The 19,463-nt window shown below is 36.3% G+C and overlaps 1 protein-coding gene across 17 annotated transcripts in view; it reads right to left on the bottom strand.

The window, feature by feature from the left end:
• Window positions 1-19,463, bottom strand: part of MYT1L (myelin transcription factor 1 like) — a 309,348-nt gene that overhangs the window by 50,506 nt on the left and 239,379 nt on the right. For 7 of the 17 annotated variants that reach the window (XM_048296661.1, XM_048296659.1, XM_048296670.1 and 4 more), the window contains 6 exons: window positions 17,998-18,209; window positions 11,912-12,159; window positions 9,382-9,618; window positions 7,587-7,708; window positions 7,162-7,224; window positions 6,594-6,662 (listed from right to left, as the gene is read on the bottom strand). In XM_048296661.1, coding sequence (XP_048152618.1) covers window positions 6,594-6,662; window positions 7,162-7,224; window positions 7,587-7,708; window positions 9,382-9,618; window positions 11,912-12,159; window positions 17,998-18,209 — 951 coding nt within the window. The remainder of the gene's footprint in view (window positions 1-6,593; window positions 6,663-7,161; window positions 7,225-7,586; window positions 7,709-9,381; window positions 9,619-11,911; window positions 12,160-17,997; window positions 18,210-19,463) is intronic. The other 10 variants (XM_048296662.1, XM_048296664.1, XM_048296665.1 and 7 more) reach the window with 2 other exon arrangements.

Raw genomic sequence — 19,463 nt, 5'->3', positions numbered from 1 at the left:
TTCTATACAAAGGACATTATCATAACACCACACAACATGAGGTTGGAAATGCTAGGTATAACCTACAGTGCCCATTTGAGTATTGAGAAGTGCAGGAACAGAGCCCAAGGTGTTCTGTTCTGGCCAGGCATGCATGCTGCCATCAAAGATAAGGTATCCAAGTGGAAATCTGCAATAAATACAGGAAACAAAAATGCAAAAAAAACCCACTGAAACCACATAAGATTCCTAATTTCACTTGGCCCAAGGATTGTTGAGCAAAATGGGAAAGATTATTCCTTATAGGTGAACTAATAATTGGGGATTTATGTTCCTTGGTTTTGTTTTTAATAATTTAAATTAGACTTGCACACTAACTTGCAATTAAAGAACACATTAAAAACTACAGTTTGTTCAGTTTGTTTTACCACAACATTGCAGATAAGTTAATAAAACACTATCATTTACAAATGGCTCACTTTAGCAATTTTTAGCATTTCTCCAAATACATCACATCTAGTCCTTGCAATCACATTTCCTATACAAAAGTTAGATAAAGCATCAAGGAACTTCAAAAAGTGTCTGCAGATTCAAAGGATACATACTTAGCATCAAAGGAGTATTTCAGTTTAACACAAGATTACTTACTAGGCTCAACAACCTCAGTATTCAAGAAAAACTGTAATGAACTTCTATTAAGTTCCCATTTAAAAAAAAAAAGACATAAACAACAAGAGTAAAAAAGTGATAATAAGAATGGAAATGGTTACTTCTCTTGCAACAAAGAGTAATTTTCTAAGATAAAAGTGATTGAAAACTATATAATGAGTCTCAGTCTTGCTACATTCTTATAGGAGGACAGATGTAATCTCAACAGGAAAAGGGAAGAGGAAGGTGGGAAAGGGAAGGCAAGTCAAGGGATAATACTTCTTTGCAGATGAAACAATAAATGTACACCCGGGAATTGAACATCAGAAACACCCCAAGTGGAAAACACTGGATGTAGGTGGAGAAGTCACTCCAGCAGGTAAACAGAATTCTGCAGAAATAACTGGATTGAATACATAAAGTTACTGTATACTGGGAGAGCTATCAAGGTTTAAAATAGTATAAGCACTGGTCAATGTCCAAGAATAATGTGGTTACCTATCTAAAGAGGGAAATGTTTCTGTGGTGATTTACTAATATATCCTATTAATTTTTGTCTCTGCATTTTAAATTTATATTTGGGGAAGGCCTATATTTTGCCAGATTACTAAATCAAGGAGGAAAATACTACTCTTTTCCAGTAATATTTTATTTTGTATATTCATCAGAATAAAAACAATGGAAACTGCTGCATTTCTGGGAGGGCATCTCTTCTTCCCAATTCTTGCAGAGCAAACTGCAGTAAAATCACATCAATAAAAATAAATAATAGATAATATATTAATGTGGAAGAGTTTCCCTAGAAGTATGAGGTAAGAATATCCTTTCTATCAAGAAAAACTGTACTGCATGGAGTTGTTTTTCTAGAAGAGTCATGACTAACAGGGAGAGCTTCAGAGAAGTTCACTTTTCTATGTGAACGCTGCTAGGACAACACATCTGGGAACAAGGAGACGAGTGAAAGGAAGTTAAGAGAAAGAGTAGAAGATCACCAAGAATATGGAAATCACTATGGCAGAATGACATGGAAAAAAATGGAGGCACAGAAATTCCAACTCTTACTATATTGTGGAGAACATGCAAAAATAGACTGAGCTCCTCACTTTGAGTTAAGAAGAGATGTGGCAAACAAAAGCTCTCAGGTTTCACTGTAGTTAGGGAAAGGAGACTGTACTCCTCCCTCCATAGGAAATACCAGAAGACATCCACCACAGAAAATAAGAAAATCCACATAGGTGCTTTGTGACTGAAGGACTGAGCATACTACAACACTATCAGGAAGTATCCAACCTTGTAAGCACCTGGTTGAACTGCCAATCTTTCTGAGGTTCAGGTGCTTCAGAATAAGCAATAATGGGATTTTCTGGCAGAAAACTGACCCAAGAGAACAAGGCTAGATGTTGACAATGTGATATTTAGTTCCACAGCAGACCAAACTAACATTTAGTTACCTATGGCCTTTGAAAAACTGTGATTATATTGACATCAAAGTAGCACTAAGTAGAAATAAGTTTGTCACTTTCTGGGAGTCTCTGGTACCTGGGTTATTGGGTTCCCACACTGACAGGACACCGAGTAGAAATTCTCTCAGGCATTAAGATGTGTTTTAGATGGGATTGATTTACTGATGAACAAAATGTGTCCTTGTAAAAACAATAATTAAATTTAGCTTCGGAATGTTGAGGGTGACCTTTTTTTTAAAATTTGTTTTGAGTAAGATTAAAAGTGCTTCAAAATACTGTTTTTTAACAGTATATATAATTCCACAATGGGATTACAGTTTTGAAGTAATTGTAACTGTTAGAAAAATCTGCTGTGAAAAGGAAAAAATAAAGAAAAAGCCCCTGGGTAGGATTACACCAAATTTAACTTACAAATACTTTAATATTGGTAGCTGGCACTGGGTGAGCTGTTAACTGCTTTCCCATCATAGTTAACTTTACACATCAATATAGTATTCCTAGGTCCTTTAAAAATTAGTTGCTTTTCACAAGTACTATAAACAAATCTTAAAACAGGAAAAGTTTGGATCCTTGACAGATATTCATTTCTTCAGACAGCCTTAAAGCTGTAAACCTCTTTTTTTTTTTTTTTTTTTTTTTTTTTCCCCAGCAGAAGTAACTGGGAATTAAAGCAGAAGGTATCCTTCTGTTATTTGGAGATCATTGACCAGGCTGTAGCTGCTTTAGTCTGCTGATAAACTATGCACAAATGCTCTCACTTTTCTATTTGAGCTTTGGGGAAAAATTAAAAATTGTGCAATCTGCATGGTAAACCTCAGCAAGAACCCTTACAGATGAGAAGCATGGGTGGTAAGGAATAATTATGCTGACCCTGGAACAATTTAATTGAAAGTTGAAACATTATTATTTTGAGAGCCAGGAAATGTGAGTAATGGAATCTTGAAGCCACAATTTCCAAAAGGCAATACAGTAAGCATGACTGTTAAGCAAAATAAACATTTCTCTGACCTTTTAGGATTCTTGTATTATTTTGATTATGAATATTATATGACTGATAATATTAATGAATATTATTTGAAGTGTCTGCTAGTCTATATTTTAGTTGGAACACAAAAAAATCAGTGCATTAGCGAAATTCCAGTTAGGAAGCTGCATTATACATTACTTGTATGTATTGTAAAATACACTCAAAGAAATCATGTATTAATAAAATGTGATATAAAGGCTTTATCAGCACATGTATGGTATTTGATACATGGCAAAGACATAAAAGTATTAAATCCTTCCAAACTATGCAGTCCAGAAATATGATTCCTATGCTGCACTATCAATTCTTCTACGACACTATCAGTTGTTCCCTGTACTGTATACATTAAACAAGTATTTACCAAGAATTTTACAAATGTTGAAATCTTTATGGAAGAATGGAAAAAACGACATTGAAAATCTGAAAAAGGAATTAAAGATGAAGAAGAGATGAGAACAGTACAGATTGGTAGGGATAGGACAGAAGGGATCTCAGCTTGGGTTACAGGTAAAAAATGTGTAAACATTTCCCTCTACAGCCTGGGGCAGGAGCCCAAGTTACTGATTCTCACTACTCTTTTGATGTCAGCAAATACACCAGCAATGTTCCTCATCTCCTCCTGGTGCCAGTCCATGCAGATCACTAAACTTTCTACTGCTGTTGGCTGTGACACCAGCCCAGGCTGTAGAGCGGATACCAAAATTTCCCATGGTGGCTGGTGTCCTGACAGAGGGCCAGCAGTATCCCATATTAGGGAATTTCTGCTTCTTTTCAGCTTGCTCATTTTAGAAACAAGGAAATTATACTCCCAGACCTCACACATAGAAATATAACATATGTAAATGAAGTACTTCACAGATCAAAAATTTCAAAATCAAATTCCCTTTGTAGCTTTGGTTTAGCTGCTTTGTGCAAGCACATTACATTTACATGATCACATCTTCTTCCATCTTAAGCAGAGAATAAGAGCATAAATGAGAGCTGTATAAAGGATGCTGCCATCCGTAGGACTCCTACTTCCCTGCTTTCAAATACATGTGAGAAATGCTAAGATGCTTTATTTCTGTCTCTGTAACAACTTCACAAGATGTAGAGACAGAGGACAATAAAAATATAAATGTGATGGAGGCAGGAGATGGGCTGATCAAACAAGGGAGCTTGAGACAGGGAACAGTGTAGAAAAAATGATGAAGAAAAACAGGACAGAGTAAATGGGCCAAGTGGAAGCTCAGACTGATTAGAGTTTTGGGATAGGAGAAAGGACAATGTGGCTGCTCTGGAACTGGACTCTCCTGCTTTTTCTGCAGAGTTCATCCCTTTTCACAAAGGGTCAATTACATTACATAGATCTGCTGAATTCGCACAGTTCCAAGCAAATTCAAGGGTTTGAACCTATACAGTTCTCTACAATGTGAAGAACTGACAAATTGAGTCCTAAAAGTATCCAACTGAGCAATCAAAATTATATACCTAATTTTTCTGGTTTAAAATGGGGACAATGCCAACCCTAACTTACTTCAGAGTATAACTGCAGATGAAAATAAACTAATAAACTAACTAATTTATAACTAAATTAATTAGGAAACACTTGGATGTGATGATAGTGACAAACATGAGTGAATTAGTAGTTATATCTTCAGAGGGCAGTTTGAGAAAACTGTAGTGAACAACAGACAGGCTCTCACATGAGATAATAAAGGAAAAGAGAAGAAATTAATTAATTGATTATGCAGTGATTACTATCTGTCCTGTGCAATGATTTACTTTGTATCCTGTGGAAAAATAGATGATCAGAAAATGAAAATTTAATTTTGCTACATAGTGCAAATACAAAAGAGAACTGAGTTAAGTAAGCCTGCTTAAAATTCTGTTATTTTGAAACTAAAGAGTTTTATGTGTTCAATAGGTATAATGATAACTGCTAAATTAATAATTTATGCTAAAAAATAACAAATAATAGATTTTAAACCTAAAAATATAACTTTAACTTAATCTTATTCTTCTTGCTTAGGCAAAACTTGAAATAAGTAGAGAGAGTGGCGTAACATAGAATTGGGATCTCAAGCTTAAGTGTTTTGGGATTCTTTTCTTCCTGGTCTCTACCAGGCAGCCTTGACTGCAGATGTTTGAGAAGAGCAGAAGAGATGGGGTAATTCAGAAACACCTTCTTAAGATAAGTAGAAACATTATAAATGGTTAAAGCAGCAAATATGTGCTTAAAACATTCATGCTGCCTCAAGAGTCTTGACTGTGTTTTGCTTATGCATTTACATTTCCTCAAACTTTTACCCTTTGACCCATCCCAACCCAAAATCCACATCCAAATCTGGGTTTCTCTGGGTTGCGCATGTCTTTCTCTGGTTATACTTAAATGTTTTCCTTGATGTCATTTACATCCCCTTTTGCATATCCCATATTCTTCTGGCAGCATATACCAGCATGACCTAAAATAATAGTTTCAAAACATTATTTTTGACTTTGTGGGAAATCAGCTGTAAATTTTACATGTATTGTTTATATCTAGCAATTAGATTAGGTAAAACTAGAGAGCAATCTTACTCCAGCAGTTTTCTCATGCTTGCTTTCTTATTTTTCGCATGGTTTACATCAAGAGTCGGTTGGTTTTTTTTAAATCAGTGTATGTTCTGAACTCAAGAAATGTATTGTAAAGACAGAATACTGCTAAGCAGTACGGCAGCATAAGGCATCCATTCATACTTTCCCTACTGAATTTTCCTCACTTCTTGTGAACATCTTTCCATGTTAACCAAATTACCAACTCGGGAGTACCACCCTGTCACAGCACTAATAAATGCTATAGTTCTTCCACACAGAGAGTTGCAGTAGAGCATATGTGCAGGAAGACAGAGCAAACCTAAGTCTCACGATTCTCTAATGTTCATTGTTCACAACTGTTATTCCAAAGAATTGAAAGGAATTGTAAAGAACTCATTTTAAGCAGGGGATAACCAAGTAAACATTAAAAAACATAGTCACATGAGCAAATGTATTAGGCTGGTAGCAATGATACGAACCTGGGGAAAATTATGCAAGCATTTGGGAAAAACAAATTGTTTTCCCTCCAACTATGTCTGAGAAACTGCAGCGCTTTACTGCTTGTGTAATCAGAAGTGTGTCATCAGTCTAACTGTATGGGAATTTTCTGTTCTAACTAGTAAACTCAAAGTTCGAAAAAAAATTGAATAGGAATTCGAGCATTAAGGTGAAATTCCAGAAGTTCTGTCTTTTGTCCATCCCTATCACCTAAAGGATACACAAAAGGACATGCTAGGTCAACAGACTTATGTACAGAGGCCCTTGTATGGAAGTTCTAGAGACTTCAATGCATGTTCCAAGCAGGATCAGCCCCTTCTACAGCAGGTCCCCAGACAGCATTTCTAATTTCTGACACAACTATACACAGTTTGTGGTCAAATAAATATTTATAAAGAAAGTATTTGTTCTTTATATCTTACTTGAGTTCCTGTGAGCTTGTGGCCAGCATACTCCGAATGCTTTTGTCAGCCAAGGGACAGCCAGATAAACTGTAAGACATGGCAGGACATACAAGTATGTTAATCTTCTCATTAACTGAACGCTCCCAAACAAACACAACATAAAAATTAAAAAGTAAAAGTTTGTAATGCAGAAAAGCGATGGGGCAAGTGCTGTAATATTGAATTCTGTAATACAGTTAACCCTCTGAATATATTTAGTTATCAACATTACTTCCAAAATTACATACTGCAAATGTTCTTGTTTGTTTGTTTGTTTCTCTATGAACTAGAAAAATATAACAAAAAATGTTGGAGATTCCTGGGTTAACTACTTAAATGCTTAAGGAATACTTTGGAAATTTTAGTAATCTATTTAAAAATAAAAGACGTTTATACAACACACAAATTAGCATGCTTTTAAGATCAACATATATTACTCAAAGGGTTAACACATAGTTCAACGTTTTACTTTGACAGCATTGTTGAGGTAAGCTGAAAACAATAAATTGAAAAGACAGAATCCACCATGAAAAAAATGAAGTCACACCTTCTATGTGAGGCGTAATTACCAGTCACATGACCACTCCCATCACACCCTGGTGTTGGACATCTGCCACCAAACAAAAACAAAAACAGCCAAAATAGTAAGTATGTTTAAAAAAAAACTTTTAAAAGTTTCATTGTTTCCAGTTTAGCTGCAATGACTGCAAGGGGTTTTAAGCATCCTAATCGAAAAGCTGCAAAATGAACAGGTTTAAATGAAAATGGCGTCTCAATACAATATAGCATCATTAAGAACAAGCAAATACACGTTAGCTTATCACTTTACTTAACTGGCAGTTTGAAACATTTATATGCTGCACATGTTGCATGCTCATACTGCAAGGCGTATATGTATTCGTTGGTTTAAAAAAAGACAAAGAGAGAAAAAGTTAAAAGGAGATAAATAATTTCACCTCACATTATGCTTACGTTATTAAATCCTTTTTGCTCTCTTTGCATTGAGGGTATTTGGGTTTAGGACTTGGGATTGTAACTTCACCAGGATACCTTCTTTCTTCAAGTGCCTCTTGGAAAGGATCCAAATCTTCTGGCTACAGGCAAATATATACACATTAATTTCAGCTAGATAAGGTCACAGCTTTCATAAAATAATGCAAAGCAGAGTCATCAGATGGTATCTCCTTCTTATCCTATTCTGACAGAGAAAATTAATGGAATTATTTTATATTCTTTCATGTACTAAACTTCTGAATAATATTTGAATATTTTGATGAAGACCTCACAATATGTGATATATATAGTTTATTTAACTAGAAAAAAATAAGGAAAAACTCCAGCTTTTTCTATAGCTGTCATATTATTTTTCTCTAAATAGGTCTTTTCACTAAAGTCACTGCACAACAGAGGAAAGGCAAAAAAGATTACTAAATACAGTATCCTATGCATCAAAAAGCCATCTTAAATACCATTTTTAAGGATTTAGAACAACTCAAAGATGAAAGAGAAGTAATCTTAACATTTACACACAGAAGCTCAGTCTGGGACAAATCTCAATGGATCTGTCTGGCAAAACAGAATGATATAATTTGTAATTAACTTTGGCGATGTTCAGAAATTCACACCCATCTATTTCAGGAATGCAGTGGCTGAATGCAGGGATTCAGGGATTCCTGCAGATGGTGCTATAAACAACATAGTAGAAGTAGGAAGTTCTTCGAAAAAACATGCTGCTTTACCTCACATTTACTTGATAGTGACAGATTTCCTGACAACTTCAGTGAAATTAATAGCAAAACTGTATCACCAAAGCTAGAATGCATTCAGGATATCTAGTGAAAATGCCACTTCATTATATATTTCAAAGATACTGAGAATAGTTTTATGGTTTAATTAAAATTGGCAAGAGATGTGCTACACACAAATGATTAGCCTAATTTTCTGCTATAAACCAAGAAAAATCAATCTCTAGAAGTCTTCAAACAGCTAAATTGAATTGAGCGCAGTATTTTAAGCCACAGAATGGATAAAGGTTAAAACCTGACAGAAAAAAAGCAGTGGCATTGAACCTTGTCAGCAGACCTCTTCAGTGTCCTGTCTCCTCTGTTTTGAAAAGTAATATAAATTCACTAACATATTTAAAGGGTGTTGCTGTTGTCTTGGTATTAGGAGTAGAAAAGTAACACTGATTTCTTATATGCCTTGTATTCTTGAAAGAAAGTATTTCATTAATATAGGCCCTTAAACACAGAGCTATCAAGAGCACATAAGTAATCTAAAAGATTAGTTGAAATAGTTGAAAGCTTACATTATACTCTGCTGCTTTGTTTCAATTGATTTCTAAGTAATACATGCTTTCAAATAGTCAGCACATCATTTATGGTTTTCAAATTCAGAAGAATATCTTGTCTTCAGAGCTGATTATCCCAGTATTGCATGGTTATGTCAACTTGCTTATACAGAGTAACATAATCTGGATATAGCAAAACATCTTTACTGCAGAAAATATTTGTTAACAAGATGACGCTGTTAGAAAACATGATTCACATTCATGGTTCAAATATTGTCTTATGGAACTTAGTCACAGATCAGATGTGTGCCAGAATGATATAGTCTTAAAGATTAACCAGCAGAAAGTCCTTTTCGTAGAAAACCACCAGTTTTATCACATACTAATTTTGCTTCCTATTTCCCTCCAAATTTCAGAAAATTAATGAATTACCAAAATTAGACTGCAACAAGAACTATATAGATGAAAAAGACATACATTAATCTCTTTGGAATCATCTTCATCTATCCTACTTGGCTTCATTTTAGTGTAGTCCACTGGCAAGTCCCAGCAGTCACCCTCGTTCAGTTGGTAACACCGGTTGTTCATCACAGCTTGTCGTTGTGGGGACATTGGCTCCAGTGGGGTCAAAATGGTACAGCAACCATCACGCTGCCTCTGCTTGTTCATGCTCAGATCCAACGTCCCATTTTCATCGACTTCCATATCAGGATTCTGTCAAAATAAGAAAAATATTGTTAATTCAACTTCACACTAGCAAACTGCTACCTCTTCTTCAATCTGATTGCCTAGCAGAATGATAAAATGCTTTTCCATTCCTGTATAGATTGTAAGCATTGAGCCCCCTCCTACACATAGCATGATGCTGTTACACAACATTAATGCTGTTAAAGTAGATTTCTTCCTGTATGGCTAATTTGATGTTTGGGGGAAAAGGGTCTTCAGTACCCCTTCTGCCACCCAGCACATAGGTGCAAAATCTGATATATAAAGGAGAAATCTCTAAAGGTATTTTCTTGCCATTGTCTTTATGTTCTTGATTTATTCTGTGACAGGTGAGGTAACCTGTGAGGTAACATCTGCATAATTCTCATTTTCAGTCCTGACATCTGTCTGGGTGATTAGAGAAATAAAAACCAGCTAACATCAAATAATCTTTGTTTCTTTCTTTCTTTAACATCAGCAGTCTATGCTTGAATACATAATGTCAGAAAATTAAATAGGGAGGTAGGGTACCAAAGGAAGTCCTTTTGGACACCATTTTTCAATGAGGAAATGCATTCAAGTTTCACAGCTCCTTTCCTGCAGATGAACACACATTAACAATTCCTCTATCTATCTTGATAATAATTTGTGCCAATTTCTGTGACAACTGGTACTGTGAAAAACGGGACAAGTATGGGCTCTTTTTCTTTTGCAGAAACAAACAAGTGTTGTCTATTATATTAGATGAGGAGAAATAAAATATCTTAAAATGAACACAAAACTAAAAAACAAAGGACAGATAAGATAAAAATGCCCATAGAGAATCCGTCATCTTTCTAAAAATGAAGTGTTCCATGAGAAATTTGGTTTCAAAACTAATGTGAATCTGACCGACTCCTCCTATGTCTGGTGACTTTTTCCTCTTGAGTAACAACAGAGCTGCAGGAAAGCACTGTGAATGCAAATTTCTCTTTTTGAATTACTGCCTTTTGTCAGACATTATATCTAATTGCTGCTATCCTGCTAATTTAATTTAGAAAGTACTTGTTTATCTCCTCAGACTCATTCCTTCAGTCACAGTATAGAGCAACACATAGGAAAGAGGCAGTTTCTGGCTTAGACACTGAAGATTTTTAGCATTGTATTCCAACTTCTCCCATCGTACTGAAGAGAGAACAACTGCATTTATTTACATGCCAGAAAGAGATTTTCCTCTTGAACAGTATTAAATAAATTAATATAAAAAGCAGCATTTGAAAACAAAGTCCATTCTGGCTTAGATCATGATTATTACTAATGCCTACTACTACAGGTTTATTTTGTTATGGTCATAACAAAAGGGGGTTTGCAAAATAAGGGAAAGCAAACCTTTGTCTATACTAGAAGAACAGAACATGTCTGCCAGCTCAAAATCTCTCTACAAGCACAATAAAAATGTTTCCACTGCACTGCATCTGTCTGCTCAGCCATCTAGTGGTCTCCTATAGGCAGCACCGTACTGCACTGTTTGCTTGTGCATGTTAAATACTCGTTTTTGAACAGCTATCAGAGCCAAAATTTTAAAGTTAAAAATGAAAAAAAAAAACCCCTCCCAAATCTTTAATGGATGTTAATAGTGCACTGCTTTTTTTTAATACAGAAATCTTAATGACAAAAGCTTTTATTTGTATCTGTATGGTCATCTTATAATATACTGAGGCTCTATAAATATACAGAACAGTAGTGACCCTGCGAGATGGTTAAGCACATTTTAAGTCACCTGTATCAGAGGATTTGTTCATTTCAAATGTGCTATGCACTGACTTAAGAACTGTGGTATCACAGACAGGCAAGAAATTGTAACATACAGTAGCACAAATTTCTTTGCACTGAATCTTACAAGTTTAGGTCCCATTCGTGACTTTTAAATGAAAATGCAGAGTTAAATCTTAATCTTTTCGCAAAATGTATGAACCAGACTGCATTTTGCAAAAAAACCACAACCCAAACAGTAGTGTAATTAATAGGACTTGAGCAATCCAAACATCTTTTATAATTATAGTAAGAACAAATTAAAAAAAGAAGGAGTACATGGTATCTGTATCGTTAGTTTATAAACCCATCATGATTTCCTGTGATACTTGTGAGCAATTTGTATCTTTCTTTTTTTTTTCCTCCCTGTTTTAGCAGAGCTGCCAGATAATATTAATTTTGAAGGAAAAGAAAAAGGCAAGATGTACTACAGCTTTTCTCTTAATCAGGGCCAAAGAGCAAGTACAGTTAAGAGAAATCTTCATCAGCAAACAGATTTACTAATTTTTACCCTTGCACAGAGATCCTGAGGCTTAGTGGAGAGGTTCTGAGGCATCTCCCTGCAGCGGGTTGAGAGATTCAGAATAGCAGTAGCAGCCATGTGTGCTGCCTCCATGTCATGAGTATAGTCAAAGCTGCTCTTGCTGCAGGTACTGCTGGCACTGCTGCCTCCACCACAACTCATATTGCTGCTGCTGCTAGGGGCATAACTGCTTGTTGTGCTGCTGGTTGGACTTGAATTCTTACAGTAGCGTTTAGCTGTGGGAAGAAATATGACACGGATGACTCAAAAGAAGGAGCATTCTGCATAAGTGAAGAGGAAAACAAACTGCTGGAGGTGAACTTTATAATGAGGAACAGTAACCAATGCCAAAAAAAAGGCCCGCAATAAGAATGATGGCTGTATTTCTTGATTTCTGTCTGTGAGTTTTATACGCTACATGTGTGAGTTTGTATGAACTAACCTCCTGTAAAAATCTGCATGACATGATCATGAATTGTTCTGACAAACAGGCTGGATTTATAAAACAATAAAAACACAGAAACACTGCTTTTACCCCACATATATAGTCAGACAGAAGGTACAACCTGCTCAGCTCATTCATTTTTACTAATGACGGGCAATGTAACACTATGGGACCTTTTCCTATTTATATGAGGAACTGTTAGTTTAAGGCCTAGAACTCCCCAGAGTTACTGGAGATCAAACCTGCTGCAAGGCTGATGAGCTTGACCTCTGGGCCGCAGGACCACCCATATGTCCTCAAACACCCCATGCTTCCTAAAAGCTTTATTTCCTCCTACACCCCAGGCAAATATTATGGCACTGAACATCCCAAAGACAGGGGCACTACAGGAGGAAAAAGGTGGTTGTCATGTGTGAGTTTTACCATAACTTGCACAAGGGCAGAAGCAATGGCTGTTTAAATGGCAACAGGTACAAGTGAAATGTTCCCCCCACTTCAAAAAACCTGAGCACCTGCAACTCTTCATAAAACCTGTAAGGACCAAAGACACCTCCCTGCTCCACTGCAGGCAGCGATGCCCAGCTGTGCTCTGACCGACACAAGCCACAGGTGGTCACAGAAGAGCCAAGGCACTGACAGTGCTCACGTCCAGCCTGTCTAAACACAAAGCAGCACTGTTGCTGCTTTTAAGTGATGCTTCTTGCAGCGAAAGATATTATAGCAATAAGGGAAAGCAGCCCTATTAGTCCACTTATTTCTTCAACCCTTTTCCCAGATGAGCTGTTTTAAAAGTGTTTATAAAAAATGCAAGAAAGTGTGAGCCCGTCTCCAAAATCTGAAAGTTTATGTATTTTCAGAAAAAAATAAAAGTCAAGGTCAGAGGATACATCCATGCATATTACAGCAACTACTTCCCCTTAAGATGGAAATGTATACTGCAGAGATCGTACCTTACAGCACAGTGTAACAATAACCAACTAGCATGCTGATTAGAGAGCTATACAAAAAAGGTCAGGCCCTAGACAGAGCTCTTCCGTGATGGGCTCCATTTAAATGCCAGACTCTTCAGTTGTACTTGTCTGAACAGTCATACATATAATAATCTGCTCCCATGAGCACAGCCCATTTGTGAACCACAGGCTGCTTTGGTAGGCAAGCAGGGTTCAAAAGAAGAATCTGAAAGCAAAATGTCTCTGCTACAGCTTATGTCATCCTCCTTTCTCTAAAAAACTGAAAAAAAATCATGGCATTATTTTCACTGCAAAGGAAATAGTGTTTCACTTAAATCATAACAGATGGAGTTTTCTCAGGAAAGCCACATAATGCACAGGGTGTGATTTTTTTTAAGTGAAGTGAATGCTAAACATTCATCACATTTTTTTTGTTTTGAACACATAGTAGCACTACACTAGCAGGGTATCCACTAATAATAAATTTGTGAACTGCTCCTCAAGAGTTTCATTATTAATATAGTAGTCAGTGGTGGTCATTAAAAATTCAGTATTTATCCATTGTTACTTTGTTACAGTATCCAAGACACACAAGAATTTTTCTATACTTAAGGAAGCAAATAATTGAATAATTCAGTTTCTACTGTGCTAACACAGCAAGCACCCTGTATCACTGAACTAGACAAATTAGAAGTATCTTTCAAAAATCATAGGAACAAATAAGACTTTTGTCATTTTCAAAAAATGTTAGCCTTGTTATAGCAGGTCACATTCAGACAGACATAAAAGACATATTACATGGGAAATGATATATATTTATATATATATATATATATATATATGAGAATGTGTGCTAAAGAGAGGGAGGGAAAGAGGCAGCTTTTATACATAGGACTAACAGTCAGAAACTCATGCAGGCTCTGATATGGACTCCTCTGTGGCCTTGGTCAAACTACATTATCCCTTGAATTCATTTTCCCTATAAACAGAAAGTTGCTTCTAAAATTTAGTTGTGTTGTGATTCACTTGCAAACCACTTTGAAGATGTAAAGTGTTGTAAGCATGCTACACAACTATCAGCTTTCAGATTACCAGTAATTTAAGCAAAACTTACTTAGAGAGAAATGGCCATAGTTTACTGTAGCTGTACATTTGAAGATGAGTCACATAACCCAGACTGTTCATTTCACATTAGTTTTTCAGGAGAAACAAAGATCATCAATTTATATTGAATTAAATCAACCTGTTCACTAAAGAAGGGAAAGCTGCATTGTTTCAATACCAGATAGTTCTGCTTGATACAATGCCCACCCCTGTGCCACCAGGTTTACAAAGCTCTGCAGTCCACCTATGCTTTGTAATCAGGAGTGAAACCAAATGTGGAGAACACCTTTCTCATTAAAAACAGACACAGGTCTAACCAGCTGCATACCCAAACTGGGCTTCCATCAGATATGCCTGGCGGCTGGTTACAAAGAACCTCTCAAAGTCTACAGGCTTCTCTTACTAATTAACAATGGGGGAGTGGGAGAGATCCCAAACATGCGAAAGACCAAAGGAAGGTATTTGGAGTGGAATTCAGTTCTGCCCAGGGACCTTCATCCCCAATTGTCTAAATACCAAATGTGTTGGTAAATTAATTACAGTTTCAACACTTTTTCTTGCACAATAAAAGATTAATCTCACCTAATTTCAGATATCTGACCTAGTCATTATAGTCTTCCTATACAGGCAGTGGAAAAAAATAGGAACTTTCAGGCAATGATTCACCCGACCAGTTTTAAATAAGCACTTCAGGAAAAGATGAACTGAATCAGAGAAGCACCTACTCTTCTCCTTAAATCTGAAAGGGGTGCCCAGTTCAGCTGTCAGTGCTGACATTATAAAACTCTAGATATGGTCAGATGAATCCCACTCATAACATTTTCTCAGTGTTTCGACAGAACAACTCAGGCGTATTGGTGGGATGACAACAATTCCTGTCATCACCTGAGCAACTGAAGGTATTGCTATCACCACTGCCTGCTGTGTCCAGCTTTTTTCATCTTTACTGCTGTATACCACAAGCCCAACATCTAATACACTGTGCGACTGGTTTCAAAGGAAAAACAAACCCAAAAAATACAAAATTTCTCAAGAACTATTTGGCCATCCTACCCAACAATTCAAAGTATACATTTTCTGTTTGTTTCTTTACTGGAAAAAATATCAAGGAAAGGAGCTATTTATGTTTGTATCACTCCCAACTGTACACTTACTGGAGATATAATCCCCTTCTCTGATGATGAAAATACAGTACTAGCTGACAATTAAAAAAGAATTGAGGTGTGAAGCTATTGATTTTTCATATCCTTAAGACTACTTCTCTCATATAATCAGAACTAAAGCACTGTTTACCTGCACATTTCCCCCAAAACCTTAGATATACTTCTGGGTTTTTCAGGATGACTTTTCAGAACTGAATCTGCTTTTATATAAGCCTGCTTTGCTGACATACATAATAGGTGTGCTCTCTGGACCTCCATAATGTCTTCAGGAGCAATAATTACATTTTTTTATATACAAATACAAATATAAAAATACTGTGAAATTTTTTGAAGTGGCTCTTTTAAGTGAAGAGTCTCTTCCTGGAATCTCCTTCATATTCAGTTATTTACAATAGCTGTCAGCAAAATCCTTGTTCCACTGAAAGTCAGTGCCAAAATTTTTGACCAGTTTCAGTGTGTCCAGGATTTCACTTCATCATTCTAGGAATTCAACTGGTTTTCTTGAGCCAATTTAAGCCAAATATGTTGAAGTACTTCTGAAATTTCAGAGAGATCCTAAAGGTTTCACGAAAATCACTAACAAGGAAAAGGAAAACTCAAATCAGGCCCCACCTCTGGGACCATGTTGGCAGGTCCGTCTGGCCAAACAGCACACACACCGCTTGGAACCAGGAAGAGTCTACACTGCCTCCGGCAGAGCCAGGAGTATGCAATAAAGCCACACAGTTTGCTTTGCTTGGCAACCAACCTGCTTCAGCTTTAATGGGCTCACATTGTTCTGAGGGCACAAGAGCCCCTTATACTTGCTATACCAGCATGAATCACATGTATGCAGTGTCTCTCAGTCCCCTCTGGCTCACATTACTGAGCAGTGGAGCAACCTAGTCACAGTCTTATAGCCAAGAAAAATTCCTATTTATACCAAAGGAAGGTGAGTGTGCATAAAGACAGTGACCTGTATCAACATAGCCTTTTATTATTTAAGGACACGTTAAACTTGTGCTTAATGTTACATGTATTTTCAAATTCTGGTGATTTGGGAAAGAAAGTGGTGTTTGTTATTATTTATTGAAAATGGGGCCATAAATGAGAAAAATATGCATCAGTTGCTTATGCATCAGTAATGTGATCTGAAAATAATCTTTTTCACAGGAACCCCAGCCATATTACGATACTTTCCTTTCTGCAAGAGTAGACAGAATATATATACAATATTTAATACCTAATTTACCTTATACTAATGTATACTCATTACCTTCCTAACCACAGTTACAGTTAGTGCTTTACCTTTAATCCTGTTCAAGCCCTTATTCTGATACAGACAAATAACATGAAGGTGTGAGGAAAAAAAAAAGCTCTTTTACTAAAAATAGGTTTCCTTTCACAACCCTTGTCATTTCTGCTATAGTGTAAGAACATGCCTGTTAATTCTATGAGAAAGGAAAATAACCAAAATATCAGACATATGAAGGCAAGAGCTGTAGTAATTTTCTTTCTTCAATTAACTACTTTTAAATGTCAGTCTGTGTTCAGGCAACAGCATAAATTGTTCTGCATTGTATGTTTCTTTCTGTTTTCTTAAACAAAAATCTGACACCTGCCTGAAATTTCTTATAGTAGTCACTGAGCAGTATCAAATATATAAACCACTAGCGTACAAAAAAAAAAAAAAACAGGTATGGCTTCGTTTTATATATATATATACACACACATATATAATATATATGCATATATAAATGTATTGCTCTGAAAAATTCCCAACATCTACAAAAGCTACAATCCTTCTTTATCCTGCAGTTCATTCAGTTCATTTTTCTCCCCTAATAATAAGCCTCTTGCCTGACTGATCCCATCCATTGTCTTCTCCTGAACTGAAGATAATTTCAGCTTTTTCCTAAACATACTTAGTATGTTAGGTTTTCCAGAGAATTCAACCAGTGTCTTTATGAGGAAAAAATAAGCAGAAATGCCTCTTTAAGTATGTAGCAGTGATTTTGGAAGCGCAGTGAGACACGGGTTTTCTACTTCCGTATCCCCACAAAGCAAGTGTGTTATCTTTCTGGATTACCTGAACTACTGTACGGAGGCAAGAATCCTAATGTGACCCTTGAGGCCAGGTCTCCCAGATAGTAACATAAGGATTATCTCTATTACTTAGCTTTTATTGCCATCTCAATACATCCCAGGAGCTCAATAGCTGGAGATGTCTTTTGCCAGTGCAACAATCCTGAAGCAAGCACCGTATAAAACAACACTTTTTTTAGAAGGCCTTTAAAACAACTTACATATGATAGCATTCCTCATAATACTGTATGAACATGAAAACATGTCTTATTTGTATGATGTTTACATATACAACAACATGATTAACTGCAAACTTGTCTCTCATGTATAAGAGTGTGCACCTCCTACCATCATATCCTTTGGGGGAAATATCCCTGGATTGCACCTTGGGAGCTATGGCTCTCTTGCCATAGGCATGGTTGTCATAACTGTTATATTCAAACGAAGTCTTAGAGTATTTCTCTAGTTCCTTGGCCAAGTTGGAGCGGGGTGTGGTGGTGGGGACATTGTTTCTGTAGCCATACTGAGGGATCTCCAATTGCTTAACAAAGCACATGGGCCTAGAAATTAAAGATATGTACAGTTTGTTAGATGCAGTTCAGTTTACTATGTCTGTGCATAATTTATAGTTCAGATTAGAAAATCTTAGTTATTTCTTGTACTCAAGAGACAGCAATTATTATTGCATTTCCTTAGTTTGGTTATTTTCAGCAGACAAACAATATATATTTCCTTGAACAAAGCCTGGACAAAATTAATTCTAATACCACTAAATGTATCCTGCAGCTAAAAGTATTTTAAAATTCTGTTTTAAAATACTTCAAGGTTTCCCTTTCCCCATGTAATTGCATTACATAGCAAACATTTTCTTTTGGGAGGTGAATTAAAGAGGGGCAAGCGGACTGACAGAAGAAGTTTGGACAAATTCCTTTACATGTCAAAAAGAAAAAATAGATCTGGAAGCTCCACCTAATTTATGGAGCTTCCTCTGAATTTCTTCCAAAAGAGTTGTATGCTGTTTTCCTCTGTGCTTGCAAAAGTAACTATTCCTGTTTCATCCTTCGATATACAAATCCATATTCATCTTGAGAAATACACGGAAGAGTCTCAGAAGCCCTGTTGACTCTCAGCTGCTGCCTTGCAGGTCCTGCTCATCCTTAAATGCAAGGTTCTGGCAGGAGCTGCGATTCCTGACACAGAGATGCACACTTCAAGGAAGGTCCTGAGAATGAACACAAAATAAAACTGTTTTGGTTAAGTATCTCTTTCGTTTAGGATGAGGGCAGACAGTCAGAAGAAGCCCTGATTGATGTTATTCAGTCATTTGAGAAACTTGTGAAACCTCAGTGAAAGAATGCTGCAGTGAACTCCACTGTCACACCATCTTCTGCATGTGGACACAGAAGTCATCAGCTCAAAGTAGGCAAACAAAGGTCAGATCCTGCAAATCCTACCTCTATAAAAAAGTGTTACATGACTTGGTTGTAGGAAGCAACTGCTACACAACACTGCATGTCTACCTACAGCATTTAGCAGGAGCTGAGGATGATGAACAGCACACCTGAGGTGCTTCTGCTGGAATCAAGAATTATATAATCAAGTATTTTTTATTTTTATTCCTTTTATGTAATGCATTTATAACCAGAGGAAATGGAAGCAACTGTCACAGGAACATAAATTCAGTTGAGATCGGAAGTATCATCATGCTGACAAAATGAAATGTGAAAAATAGTAAGAAATAAGTTTTGAATATTATATCACATTTTTCTGAATGAATTTATTTTCATAGAATTTAGCCAGGATATTTATGTAAA

The sequence above is a fragment of the Corvus hawaiiensis genome, chromosome 3, assembly GCF_020740725.1.
Source record: "Corvus hawaiiensis isolate bCorHaw1 chromosome 3, bCorHaw1.pri.cur, whole genome shotgun sequence".
Taxonomy (NCBI): domain Eukaryota; kingdom Metazoa; phylum Chordata; class Aves; order Passeriformes; family Corvidae; genus Corvus; species Corvus hawaiiensis.
The sequence above is the reverse complement of the archived record's forward strand: the minus strand, read 5'-3'. Positions and strand labels throughout refer to the sequence as shown.